Source organism: Myotis lucifugus, unplaced genomic scaffold (assembly GCF_000147115.1).
Source record: "Myotis lucifugus unplaced genomic scaffold, Myoluc2.0 scaffold_60, whole genome shotgun sequence".
Lineage (NCBI taxonomy): Eukaryota > Metazoa > Chordata > Mammalia > Chiroptera > Vespertilionidae > Myotis > Myotis lucifugus.
Genome location: NW_005871108.1, coordinates 2,057,093 through 2,071,298, shown reverse-complemented (window position 1 = coordinate 2,071,298; position 14,206 = coordinate 2,057,093). Strand labels below are relative to the sequence as shown.

General features: G+C 50.8%; 1 protein-coding gene, 1 long non-coding RNA gene and 1 pseudogene across 5 annotated transcripts in view; 2 read left to right on the top strand and 1 right to left on the bottom strand.

The window, feature by feature from the left end:
• HM13 (histocompatibility minor 13) overlaps positions 1-6,741 on the bottom strand; it is a 38,713-nt gene extending 31,972 nt beyond the window's left edge. For 2 of the 3 annotated variants that reach the window (XM_006089387.2, XM_006089388.2), the window contains exon 1: positions 6,435-6,741. In XM_006089387.2, coding sequence (XP_006089449.1) covers positions 6,435-6,662 — 228 coding nt within the window. In that variant the 5' untranslated portion in view covers positions 6,663-6,741. The remainder of the gene's footprint in view (positions 1-6,434) is intronic. The other variant, XR_329973.3, reaches the window with a different exon arrangement.
• LOC111826192 lies at positions 2,128-3,149 on the top strand (annotated as a pseudogene).
• LOC106697287 lies at positions 5,394-7,534 on the top strand. Of its 2 annotated transcripts, none has more exons than XR_001348358.2 (2): positions 5,394-5,803; positions 7,178-7,534. It is a non-coding gene; the product is annotated as an uncharacterized LOC106697287 (long non-coding RNA). The 2 variants fall into 2 exon arrangements; XR_001348357.2 differs by having other exon boundaries at positions 5,394-5,826.
• The last annotated feature ends 6,672 nt before the right edge of the window (positions 7,535-14,206 follow it).

Genomic DNA, 14,206 nt, shown 5'->3' with positions numbered 1-14,206 from the left:
ATATCACCATACACTGTGACACGTGACAAAATAAGACACGTACGCTGGTCTGATGCATGGCACGCATGCCAAATAGCTGAGAGAGCTCTGATGTCAGAAAGCCGTCTGCTTCCTGCTGCCTCCCCAGCTGCGGGACCTTGGGAGTTACTCTCTCCGAGCCTCCACTTCCTCAGCTGTGGTGTGACTTGTCAGGAGACTAGGGTTTTTGCACTGGAGTATTCAGTGCTGTGCCTTGAGCACGTCACTCAAGCTGTCTAAGCGATGTGCATTACTATATACAAGGGGATCGTGAGAAAGCAAAGGACACTACGCCTGCATGGCAGTAGGGGCGTAACAGAAGTGGCTGGAGCAGATGCCACTTAAGCAGGACCTTGAAGGCCAAGCACACGGTGTGAAAGTATCCAGGGGACTCTGGCTTCACCTACCAATGTTAGGGCTCATTTCCACATATTCCTTTCATTTCAGCCCAGTAGCCTGGGCGGGAAGAGGCTTCACATTATTTGGTGACAAACCAACGTTGAACAGATGCTCCACCATACAAAGGAATTAGGTCTCCTCCGTGGGTGACTGTTATAAATAACCCATGCCGTAATGCTGAGTCAAAATGGGAGACTTGAAATTCGACCGACAGTAACAGTAATAAGGATAACATTTACTGAGAGCTTCCTAGGGGCCAAGCACTGTTCTAGGCATTTTACGTGACTTCATCCTCACAAAAACCCTACAAAGCAGGTACGCTTAGTAGCTCCATTTTACGGATGAGGAAACTGAGGCTCAGAGGGGTGCAGTAACTTGCTTTGAGGTCATACAGCTGGCGAGCAGCAGAGCCAGGATTCACACTGCGGCCACTGGTTCCAGAGCCCAAACGCTTGGCTATTACTCCCTAGGCACCCTCTACCTTTCCTATCTAGAAATTGCTGCTGGGAAGTTGTGACAAGATGCTCAGGGAGCCTGAGAGCTTTCTGAGGAACAGATCCTGGCAACAGAACAGTTAAACGTCATAGTTACAAAAATACTAAATGCTGTTAGGATTCTCTCCTAATTCAATTTGGATTTTTTTAGACCAGACACTCCTATGCGAATGCAATAGCTCCTGACACACGAAACATAATTAGAGAGTGGGGAGGGGGGAGCTGACACAAGTGGCAGGCATAAATTTAGCTTCCAGTGACATTCTGGATGTTCCGTTATCAGGGCGGAAGCAAAAGCAGTGAGGAAAGACAGATGCCCGGCTTCCAGCCATTGGTTCAGCTCAGGCTCTGGGATACAGCTGCCAGCCAGGCCCTAGAAACGCTCTGGAACCCATGGACCATTCTGTGACTGCTGTTCCAGCTGAAGACTGAGGGTCTTCTCTCCTCCTTACAACGTCCACTCACTCATCCGGTCACAATTCTGCTTCCTAAGCATTTCCTGAACGAACCCCGCACCCCAACCCTTTGCCTCCCACCACCTCACCAGCCTCTTTCCTTTCTCCCTCCTGCCTATTACTGCCCGGCCAGGAGCGCGTTCTGAAGCTTAGACCTGACTGTAGCACATACCTGCGCAAACATCTCCGCCAACGGACTACTAAGCGGTCATTCATTACACAGGAAGCCAGGCACTGGTGGCAGGAGTCTAACCTGGTATCACCCCTTTGGTGGACAATCTGGTAAAGTTAAAACACGTTGCCTCTGACCCAGAAAACCCATTTCAAGGAGTTTATCCTACAGATACACTGACAAGTGTGAAATGACTGTACGAGATAGATTTCAGCCTGGCCTGTAACAGCAAAGGGCTGACACAGCTCAACAAACCACGGAGGACTCTAAGCCAAGGTTCTCACACTTGAACACACATCAGATTCACCAGGACGGCTTGTGAAAACAGCCTGCTGGGCCCACCGGAGTTTCTCATTCAGAATTTGCAGTTCTCAGCCCATGAACCTGGTCTGCACGGCGAAGGCCACGGCGCAGCTGCCCGCTGGGGTCAGAAGCCACCATGCTGAGGGCGCGTGGAGGGTGCTAGTTCTGTTCGGCCCCAGGCCCCCTGCCCTTGGGCTGCCGGGTGGAGGGTGCACCTGGCTTCTATCTGACCCGGGGTCCTCCCCTCCCCAAGGTCTTGTCCTCCAGCCGTCTGCGGTCTGCGGATATGCCATGGATATGCCATCCAGGAACTAGTCCGACCCAGCCAAGAAGACGTCCCGCCCCTTCCACGCTGCTCAAAGATTACCAGGACGTTCTGGAATTGAGAAGGCTGATGTCGAGAAAAGACTCTTCTCTTTGGAAAAGGTGAACTGGAAGGAGAAGCTAAAAATCAAGCAACAACAATAAAAATCACACACACACACACAAATCAAGCAAGAACAATGGATGAACAAGGTTGTGGCAAACCCTGAGGACACCAGCGCCCTGAAGGCCCTAAGTGTTGCCTTGATGGTCAAGATCCGCAATTATGAAGAGCACATGTAGAAACACGTGAGGGACATAGCCCTCAAGCGCTACCTGCTGACGAGCATTGCTCAGAGGAAAAAGATGCTCCCTAAGACCAACTACAATGTCTTTGAGAAAACGTGCAAGGAGCTGGGGATTGAGTCCACCTTCCCCTCTGTACTGCCGAAAAGCCCACTGCAGCTGGGTGACCAAGAAGGCTCTGTGCAACTGGGTTTACCAGGAGGTTTAAAAGCCGAAGAAGCAACAAAGGGCTTTAAAAGCAGCAGCAGCCCGGAAACAAGGCCAGATGAACCCAAAGAGCTCTTCCAGAGTCAATCAAGGAAAACCAATACATTTTGTTCAAGTTAAAAAAGAAAAGAATTTGCATTTCTCACCAATTCCCAGGTGGTGCTGAGCCATGCTCTTGGCGTGCAGGCAGGACCACCACTCCATAGGTACTGATGTATTTATCACCAACATATATTCAACGAAAAAAAGAAAGGTGCAAAAAAGTGCATATGAAGTATAACAGTTATATAGCAAAGGTGAGGAAAGCATGTTTATTTGTAAGGGCACAGAATCTCCTGGAAACAGGTAACAGGTCTGCTACCACTGGGGAGGGAACGTGGGACACTGGTGGGGGAGGAAGACTCACTGTGCACCCCTGTTCTTTTGGAATTCTATACCATGAGCGTGCATTACCCACCCTCCTTGCCGTAGGACAATGAGGTAGATCCATGAGTGCTGACAGGAAAATGACCAAGACAATGTTAAAGAAAACACACACACACACACACCTAAGTTGCAGAGCATTATGCGCTATAAATCCTAATTTTTAGAAAAATAAATTTACATATGGATATATACACGGGCACACACACGTTTGTATAAACACAGAAAAACGTTCTGGAAGGTTACACACCAAACAGCCAACTGGCTTACTTCCAAGGAGTGGTACTGAGAAGGCTTTTCCTTTCATTTCTGCATGGTTTGAATTTTCCCCCAAGAGCAACTGTGCAGTACTTTTGTAACCATGAAGATTAACTGTTGCATCGTCCTCAGGAGTCAGTACCTCAGAAAGCCTGTGGCTCCCTAAGCATCTTCTTGTCCCCCATCCAAGCCCCTGTTGGGCTCACCTCACACTACTCCCCGCCTCCCCTGTGGTCCCAGGCCGCCCTCTCTTCCTGTTCCTCCTACTGAACTCTTACCCTCCATGCAAAGACAGCTGCTGTCAACTCTAGGAGGCACATCAGCCTTCAGTTTAGTTGGCTGGTCGCACATCTGTTTCTCTTTGGTGACTGACACTGTGAGGGCAGGGCCTGGCCTTCTTCGTTCCGGCACCACTGGTACCCAGCCCAGGGCCTTGCACAGCGCAGGAGCCCAGTCCAGTTGGCTGAGGGGCTCCTCGAAGTGACAGGCTCGGCGCCTTTGAAGGAATCTGCTGTGCAGCTACTGCTGGGCCTGGGATCTGCTCTTTTCTGGGAACACAGGTCTCTGACAGGGATGGGCACCCATGCCTACTTCTTCCTAACACCCTCCTAGATGCCCCACTTCCTTCTCCTCCTCATTTCACTAATTTGCCTGTTACGAACAAGTTGGTCTCAGGGAGAATTCTGTCCTCACATGCCCTCTCTCAGCTGTCTTTGGGGTTTAACACTGATGGGAAATCAAAACTCTTGAGCCCCCATATTGACTTTCCTCTCTCCCTGCCAAATGACTGGGGAAGCATGACTCAGGGCAGAAAAAGGAAGTCATTTGGCCAGCCCTTTCCCTAGGCCAAAATGCCACTTGGGTATCATTTAGGGGCACCTCCATGGGATTCTATATGTAGGGGCACCTGTGTATCAAGGAGAGGGCCCCCGACGAGGACCAGCAGCACCCGGTTCTGTCACTTTTTGGCAGAGTGATCTTGAGAAGCCATTTCTTTGACCCTCAGCTTCTTTCTCCGTACAATGGGATAATAAAACCGGCCCTGCTCGCCGCACTCGGTTGCTGGGAGAATAAAGGAGGGTGAAGGCCTGGTAAACTTTACAATATCCTAGTGGTGGGAGGCTACTAAGTAAGGATCGGGCCCTTTAGACTTCATGCACTGTCTTCCAACCCCTGCTGTCCTATAGATGCTGGGGGAGGTATGTGAGGTGACAGTGGATCTAAAGCTCTCCTCTATCCAGACCCTCTCTCCAGCCACCCCATCTTCTAAACTGCTCCGCACCCCTACTTACCTGGTTTCCTCATTCCTAGAATGTCTGCTCAGCACAAAATCGCCCTGCCCTGCCCTGCCCAGCCCCAGGGGTCCCCAGCTTTCTCCTTAAACCCTGAGCACTACCTGTAATGCAGTCACAGAGCCAGTGATTCCTCCCTCGTCCAGACACCTAAACGCCCTGGTCACAGGGCTCAGAACCACTCCTCTCTGTAGCATCCCCACACCCTAGACAATGGTGCAAGTTCAGGGAATTTTGTTGCCTGAAGGGTGTTTTCTGAAGAGATTAGTGATCCCTATGCGGAGAAGCTGCCAAGAATTGCTCAGTTTTGGGAGCCCCTCAGATGAACTGCCCAGCGTACACATGCTGCCCCTCACCTCCTAGGTCCTGGTCTATTTCAGAATCTCTCCCTGCACCGAAGTGTCTGCCAGAAAGGTATTGTTAGGGGGGCTGACGGCCACCTGAATGCTGCTTAAAAGGGGCAGCGCAGAAAGGTAAATGGGGCCAACTTCCTGCCTATTCCCCTCGGCATCTGACCACAGAGAGAACCAGCGGCGGGGCCCTTGCATCCTGGGGAAGAAAGGTGGCAGCTTCAGCCACTGCTCCAGTTGGGTAACGTTTCAAGAAGGCGGCATGAGCAGTTTCAAAAGTGGCAGTTGCTCTGTGGGCCTGCCCGCTTGGGGTAAGGCAGCTTCCGCTCAGGTTCAACTTCAGGTCTGGGTGGGGAGGAGCAGCGGGAGCTGCAGAGCAGGAGGCTGTGGAGGAGGGGATTGGGAGCCGGGAAATGAGAAGCCATTGGTACCGTGGGCTAGAGAGGGCTTAATTTAGGGAAGGGTGGGGGCAAGAGGAGGAGAGGTGGAAGGTGCTGGGTTCTCGCTGGTATCCGATGGGACAGGGGCTGAGGAAAGCCAGGGATGTGGTCTGGCCAGTCTCACCCGGGATGCCAACAGCAGCTCAGTTTCTCAGCTGGTAGGCATTTGGTGGAGGGACTGTCGTGGGTGCATAAAGAGAAAGGCTACTTTGAGGTAGGGTCAGGGCCTGGGGTGGGAACAGGGTTTAGGCTCAAGTAAGACAAGGTTAGCTGGTTGTCAGGGAGAGGAAGCCAGTCAAATAAGGTGTCTACGCCTGGTTAAAAAGGGGGGCACCAAGTTGCCTGCTGACTGAAACTGGTTCCAGAAAGTGATGTGAAAAACTGTAAGCTGGGGCCATCCTCCTAGGTTTTTAAAATTACTATTATTATTATTATTGTTATTATTTTTGAGGCAGGGACCAGGGCCTGATCTGGGGACTGTGGGAGAGCACACTACAGGCCACGGATTCCAGTTAGACAGGTCCGAGTCCAGGGCTGGGCCTGGACGCTAGACAATGCCCATGCCCTGGGCTGGGGTGTGGCAGGGCTCCCGACAGAGGGATGACACCACCTGGACCACTTAGGGGTCCTCAGGACCAGCGCCCCCCCAGGGGCAGAGCGGGCTGATGCGGAGCCAGGACGGGGTGAAGGTCTCAGGGGGGATGAACAGCCAGAGCAGAGGCTGGGCTGGGTCCAGCTGGCTCGGAACAATCAGTACCGGAATCAGAGTGAGGGTCGGCTGGCAGCGCTAGAACCCAGGCCCTATCCGGGGCAGGGCCAGTAGCCGGATCGCGGGACGGGGCCCGGAGGGTGCAGCGCCCCAGGCCATCGCGGGAGGTGGGCCAGGGGTGGGGAGGGGTGGGGGTCAGGCGCTGGGAGGGGAGGTGTCTGTCTCTCCCACGGCGGGCGGGGCGGGCCCGTGTCAGCCGTCGCCCGGGTGGGGGTGGAAAGCACCGGTTCTGCCGCCGACCCTACCTTGCCGCGGGCGCAGCGCACGGAGCGCAGGGCGCCGAAGAAGATGGGCAGCAGCGCCATGAGCAGGAGGCTGCCGTAGGCCAGCGCGATGCCCTCGGGCGTGGAGGGCGGCCGCGTGGTGCCGTTGGCCGGGCTGCCAGCCTCGGCGCTGGCGTTATGCGGGTCACTGAGGGCTGAGTCCATAACGAAGCTGCGCTCCGGGTCCGATTCCAGTTCCGGCCGCTGCATCAGGAGATGGGCACTGCGGGGAAAGCCACGTTCCCCTAAAGAAACAGGAAGTGACGTGCCTCCCGCGCCGCCAGGGCCGCGCACGCGTGCACGTCTCTGCGCCCGAGCGCCCTCTAGCGGAGGCGGAGGGCCCGGCGGCCGGTTGCTAAGCAACTTGCTAGATGCGATCAAGAAAGGATCACGAGACCCCTGCGGTGGGCGTCCCTTCTGAGAGAGACCAGAGTATCCTATTCTCAGTCGCAGTGGACTTCCTCAGTCGACCGGACTGTCCCAAAGATCCCAATCCTCATAACTAAGAATTCATTTACTCACGCATGCATTCATCCAATATTCCATTGTTCCTTCACTCCTTAAATATTTGAATAGCCCATTATATGCCAGGCACTGTCATAGGCTCTGAGGACACTGAGAAGGAATAATGTTAGGGGAAAAAAATAGGATATTGGGGACTCGATATAGTTATAAGAAATATTAATCATGCTCTGTTAACCGTGATGGTCTTGTTCTGATTAAAGAAAGGACCTTCTAACCTGACTGGGAGTTGTACGCCCCTGGGACCTAGGAGTCAACTTTAGACCTGGCAGTCAACCTTGGACCTGGGAACCAGCTTGGAATGTGGTCCCTTCTCATTCAAGAACTACCTAATATCACGGAAGGAATACCGACCTTGTTGCCCAAACAATGAAGTCCCACCCCAGCCCAAATTGCATACTTCCCCAAGCATGTAATCCCTACTTCCCCATGTAATCTTTGCCCTTCTTCTCAAGATAAGCAGCTGGCTTATGGAAGGTTGCAGAGCAGGTTTTTGTGGATGACCCGCTGCTCTCCCATACCGCTGGCATTATTGGAATAAACGTTCTTATATGATTCAACCCTGTCTCTGCTTAATTGGCTCAAGTAGTGACAGGCAGCCTGGACCCACTGGTTGTCCGGTTTCAATAATACAGGCAAATGTCTGTCCCTGCCCTCATTAAGCTTGCATTTTTAGTTTGGTGGAATGGGTGGTGGTGGCGTTGGGAAAACAATATATAACATGAACAAAATAAAATATGAAGTCTATAAGATGCTAGTGTTTAGTTATATGTTACATAGCATGTTAATGGAGATAAGTAATTTAGAGAGGCCTCCCTCTCTGGGAACCCACTACACTTCTGTATATGGCTTGGGCCAGGGTGGTTCCAGACCGTTCCACAGGGTGAAGTTCAGGTGGCTGTCTGTGTAGATGAGCAGCCCTGTGGGGCTCCCAGTGTGTGTGTGATCAGGGATGAGGAGCGGGTGTGGGTAGGAGTGACCCGGACTTGGCTGCAGGCCCATGCTGTCTGGGACTCCTGGCTATGTTACTGCTGCCCTAGTTAAGAGCTGGAGAAAGTGTGTCAGACAAACTGGAGAAAGCTGCAACCTGCAGGCACCTAGCACTGGCGAAACTTTGAGCCAAGCAGTGGAGAAGAAAGCCTGCTTTCCAGAACCCAGGAAATGAGCCACCTAGAACCAGGAGGGGAAGATCCATTCTCCTCCGGGGCCTTCTAGTATACTCTACTGAAAAGGTTTATCGTGCCAGCTGGCAAAGGAGAATTTATTTATTTATTTTTTACTGTAAGAGAACATTTATTTGGTAAATTACACAGGTAAAAGTAATTCCTAGAAGAAGCCGATAACCCGAATAGTGAGCTGAGGTATTTTCCGGGGGTCGTGTCTTGTGACACCGAAGAATGAGCTCTGTGGACCAGAAGATTTAAGCAAAAGCGTGGAAATTTATTACAAGCCGATTGAGACTCCCCTCGCGGGGAGGGGGGTGGGGCACCAGTAATGGGCTGCCCTTTAAAGCCTTGTAGTCCAGGGGTGTATATTTGCTACAAGCCTGCTCTATATCTCTCCATGTCGTCACCTGATTGATTCCCTCATTGTTCATGCCCAGCAACGGAGGACCTGAACTTTCCCTGTTTCTGTGTGTTCTTTCTCTGTCCCTATGCTGAACTTTCTCTGTTTCTGTGTGTTCTTTCTCTGTCCCTATGCTGAACTTATCTGTTTCTGTGTGTTCTTTCTCTGTCCCTAAGCTGAACTTATCTCTGTTTCTGTGCATTCGTACACCTTATTGTTGCAGGCCCTTCCTCGGTTTCCCTGGCCTCCCGCTTTGAGTCCAGAAACATTTTGTTATTCCTGCTTGGTTGGTTTCTGTGATTAGGCTGCTCAAGGGCCGTGTCTGCCCGGCCTATGTCCCACCTGCCTTTGTTTTCCACTGGACCCCTGCCCTGCCTGCCTGCGTTTCAAGTTAACCCTCTCAAAATGGGCTTAGGAAATGAGTTATGGAGGTAAAGGAAGGGCCCTTGGAGCTTGGGAGAGAGGAAGCTAAAGGTGATGTGAGTGGGGGAAGGGAGGAGGGGGGAGGAAAGGGGAGAGGGAAAGGCCCGGCAGGCCTGCTCCAGGGAGGGAGGGAGAGCACCCAAAGGAGAAATCTTTACAAGGCTCAGCTCCATTATCACAGAGCTGGCAAAAAAATGGGTTTAAAGCTGAGAGGCAATGAATTGATAGACGGCACGGATGGTGTAAAATCAGACGGCTTGGTCCTAGCTTAGCAGGTGGTGAGGAGGGGCTGGAGCATGGGGTTCATGGTGAGGGGAGACAAAGGCAGGAGTCAGACTATGGAAGTTTGAATAGTAGGTTGTTTGCTGAGTACATTCCAGGCACTGTACTAACTTTATGGGTGTCTTCTCTGATCCCAATAACGCTAGTAAGGGACGATTGGTCCACTTTTACAGATGGCTCAACTAAGCCTCACAGAGGTAAACTAGCTAGCCCAGGCCATACGGTCAGCAGTGGGAGAGGAGAGACTCAGGGCTGTAAGACTCCAAAGACTTTGCTCTTTCCAACATTCTAGCTACACGGAAGGTGAAGGAGTTTGGACCAGAGTAGCTTAGTTCTGGGCAGATGGTGTCAATAAGCTGGACATACCTTAGTGAATGGGAGAAGGCAGTGTGCCTGATGAAATCACTCATCAATAATTCAGGCCACTGGGCCTCATGGCTCTGAGCCTCCTCATCTGAGAGCTTACAACCGGAAATCAGAGACACCCCCGCTTCTCGCTAGGCCGAGCACTGGATTTAGTTTGGCCCAGAGCAGATCTGGCCATCTCCCTCTACACTCCAGGGTGGGAGATTGTGAATGCGACCCAGGGAACTGACGAGTTGACCCAAGTTCAGAAAGCTCCTGTCAAGGGTTGGATTTCCGGCTTGGGTCTACCTGTCTTGATATTCTCCAGAGATGGGGATGAGACAGTCTGAGGGTGGGTGCCTCCTGTATACGGCTGCTTTTCCAGAGGAGATCTGAGCTGACATCAAGAATGGAGGTTTTTAGAACCTGGGATAGATAAATTACCAAATATTTGTTCCAAAGAACAAATGCAGTCCTTCCCCCACCTCTTTTCTCTTATTATTATACTAGAGGCCCGGTGCATGAAAATTCATGCACTCGGGGAGGGGGGGTTTTCCTCAGCCTGACCTGTGCCCTCTTGCAGTCCGGGACCCCTCGGGAGATGTCCACCTGCCGACATAGGCCCAGTCCCCGGGGGATAAGGCCTAAGCTGGCAGTCAGACATCCCTCTGGCAGCCCAGGAGCCCTTGGGGGGACATCTTTAGTGCTGCTGAGAGGGAGGGAGAGGCTCCTGCCACCGCTGCTGCGCTTGCAGCTGTCAACAGGGCTTGTGGCTGAGTGGAGCTCCCACTTTGGGAGCGCACTGACCACCAGGGGGCAGCTCCTGCGTTGAGCGTCTGCCCCCTGGTGGTCAGTGAGCGTCATAGTGACTGGTCATTCCTGGTTGTTCTGCCTTTAGGGTCAATTTGCTTATTACCCTTTTATTATATAGGATTCAGTCACTATGAATGTGTTTACAATTTAAAAATTTTTTCCTCACACACACACACACACACACACATTTGACACACAGTATTACATGCTTAAATAGTTCTGAATATAAGAAGCAAGGATCATCAATGGATACTAAAACTATTGAGAGAAAGGCTGTTAAGGAACAGGATATTTGTACTATTTTAAAGTGTTGCCCCACAGATTACTTATCCTATCTAATAATAGACAAACATGGTAATTGACCGTACCTTCGCTACGCCTCCCATCGGCTAATCAGTGAGATATAGAAATTAACAGTCAACAAAGATGGCGGTTAATTTGCATACGTAGGCTCGAAGTGGCAGAGTGAAGACTGAAGGCAGCTCTGGCTGGAGCAGCGAAGACTGAAGGCGGCTCCGGCCAGAGCGAAGGCCTGTGTCCCCGGTGCCAGAGGAAAACCGGTGCCGGCAGCCAGGGGAAGGGAAGGCCTATTGCATGAATCTTTTCGTGCAACAGGCCTCTGGTTAATTATAAAAGGAAGACGTTTCCTTGACATGGAGTGATCTGGTGGGCACTCCCCTAACAAAAGGATCAAACTGAGCATCACCAGATAGGATGGGACAAAACGGCAAGATGCAATGCAATGTGGGGGGCACCACCTGTGTAATCTTGCCAAGCATGTTTAAACTGCCTCTACTCATGAGGAAACCAGAAAAGTCAGGATTGTGGCACATTCTACAAGACAGCCTGGACTCTTAAAACATGTCAGTGCCGCCCAGGTGGTGTGGTTCAGTGGTTGACCCATGAACCAGGAGTTCACAGTTCCATTCCTGGTCAGGGCACATATCTGGGTTTCGGGCTCAATCCCCAGTAGGGGCTGTGCAGGAGGCAGCTGATCAATGAATCTCTCACATTACTGATGTTTCTATCGCTCTCTCCCTCTTCCTTCCTCTCTCTGAAATCAATAAAAACATTAAAAAAAAAGTCAGTGCCATGAAAGAAAAAAAAATTCATGAGATTGTTGTAGATGAAAGGAGACTAAAGAAAGGTGAAAACCAAGAGTAATGTATCATTCTTGATGACACCATTTTTCTGAAGAAAATGCTCAGATAAGTGGGGAAGGTTGAATAGGGATTGTTTGGATGTGACAATGGCATTGTGGCTCTGCACCCCTTTTTAATCCAAGTGTGGTCCCCAGATCAGCAGCATCAGCATCACCTGGGAGCCCATGCAGACGTTCAGGTTCCCCCCAGACCTACCAGGTCTCTAGATGATCCACATGCACTTTTAGCTTGAGAAGTGCTAGTGCAGGAGAACTTCCTTAATTCGTAGAAGGTATATTCTCTCATGAGCCAGGTGGTCCTGGGTTTTTGATCCTTGTGAGAGAATGGGCTTGAAAGCAGTAAAACTCTGTATAAATGTTTACTGTTCTTATTATCTGTTGAGACCACAAGGGCCTTTAAATATATGTGCTCAATAAATATTTGTATAAATGAATGAATACATTGTTTCCTCCACTAAATCTTTTTCTCACCCCACAACCCTGGTTAAGCCTGAACCATCCCTCAGAGCTGAATCAAATGTCATCTCTTTAGGGAACCTCAGGAGCTCCTGTCTTTCTAGCAGGGTGGGGCCCCCACTAAATGCCACGGGGTTTTACTAAAGTAGAAGAAACAGGGAGAAACCCGTGCCCCATAGCTCCTTGCATTAGGGCTGGAATCCTCACTTGGGGAAAATTTTTGGAGGCCCAAATAGCTCGTGTGAATTGTGTCTTTAGCTCCACAGTCCTAGAGAAATTCTCGAACAGGTCTACTAGGGGACATGTTCAAGGATTTCTCTGCAGTTTTTTTTCTTTTCTAAAATATATTTTATTGATATTTTACAGAGAGGAAGAAAGAGGGATAGAGAGTTAGAAACATCAATGAGAGAGAAACATCGATCAGCTGCCTCCTGCACACCCCCTACTAGGGATGTGCCCACAACCAAGGTACATGCCCTTGACTGGAATCGAACCCGGGACCCTTCAGTCCGTAGGCCGACGCTCTATCCACTGAGCCAAACTAGTCAGGGCTTCTCTGCAGTTTTGTTGTTGTTGTTTGTTAGTAGCAGGAGGTCAGAGCAAACCTAGGTGTGTGTCACTGGGGAGCCAGTAGACAAAATGTGCTGGATGTATCCTGTGGGATATTAGATGGCAACAGGCAGCAACAAGCCAAGTGATGCTCGGTTAGTGCATGTACTGCTTTGGGCAGGATGGCCATGGTTTCTGCCCTTTGTCCTGGCTCAGTTAGTAATAGAACCTCTTGCCCTCTTAAAAGCACCCAGCGTAGATGGCAATGTATGGTCACCACCACAGGTCAGATTCCCTAGAAGCAGAGCCTGTATGAGGATTCTTGTTTAAGTGACTTTGGGGAAAAGTGTACTTAGGAGGAAATGAATGAGGGAAGAAAAGGCTAAGGAAGTAAAAGGATAAGTGAGCAGGGGGTCTCAGCTGGAGACTCACTTCAGCCTGAGTCCAAGGGGAGCGCTGGGCACCGCTGCAGCGCGGAGTTGTTCCCGCCTTGAGGCTAGGCCCTTGCATCCCTGGATCTCTCAGGCATTGGCCACAGTCTAGGGAAGGGGGTGGGGTTGTGTCCCTGGCTAGTTGGCTTCCGTTTGGCAGTTCTCCAGAAAAGGTGACAGCTGTGAGTGGCTTTTAGCCACCACTCAACGACAGCTGGGGGCCATGCCACTATGTCACTAAAGGGCATCTGGGTGATGCACTAAATTCATTCCTTACAAGCCCCCTAACATGTAGAGATCTTTAAAACGTAGAGCTGAGCATGAAGAAAAATATGCGATATGATTTATATAAAATTTTTTTGATTTATCTAAAAGAACATATTAGTCCCTGGCTGGGTGGCTCAGTTGGTTGGGCATTGTCTTGTACACCCAAAGGTTGAGGGTTCAATTACCAGTCAGGGCACATACCTAGGTTGTGGGTTTGATCCCTAGTGGTGGTGTGTATAGGAAGCAGCCAATCTATTTCTCTCTCACATCGATGTTTCTCTCTCTCTCTCTTTCCCTTCCTCTCTCTCTAAAATCAATAAAAACATATCCTCGGGTGAGGATTTAAAAAATAGTATATATCACATGGCAACATTGCAAAGCTAACAAGAATCTTCTACACTAATAAAAGAGAAACATGGTAATTAGCGTATGACCGCTACCCTTCCCATTGGCTAATCAGTGAGTATATGCAAATTAACTGTCAGCCAAGATGGCGGCCGGCAGCCAGGCAGCTGGAAGCGAACATGAGGCTTGCTTGCTGCAGTGAAGGAGGACTCCAACGTTCCCCGCCTGCGCTGCAGGCCTCTGAGCTGGCAGTTTGAAACTTTGTAACAAATATAGAAGCTAAACAAAAGCCCGGGATCTCAGAGCTGGAGTTATACATTGTTTCGATTATAGAACGCAAACAAACCAGCAGCGGAAGCCTCAGAGGTAGAGCCAGAGCTAAAGCTGGCCCAGAATAAAATAAAAAAAAGAGAAAAAAAAGGAGCGGTTGGGAGCTTCAGTCAACAACCGCCAGCCTGAAAGCAGCCCTCAGCCCCTCACCCAGACTGGCCAGGCACCCCAGTGGGGACCCCCACCCTGAAGGGTGTGTGACCAGCTGCAAACAGCCATCATCCCCTCATCCAGGCTGGCCAGGCACCCCAGTGGGGACCCCC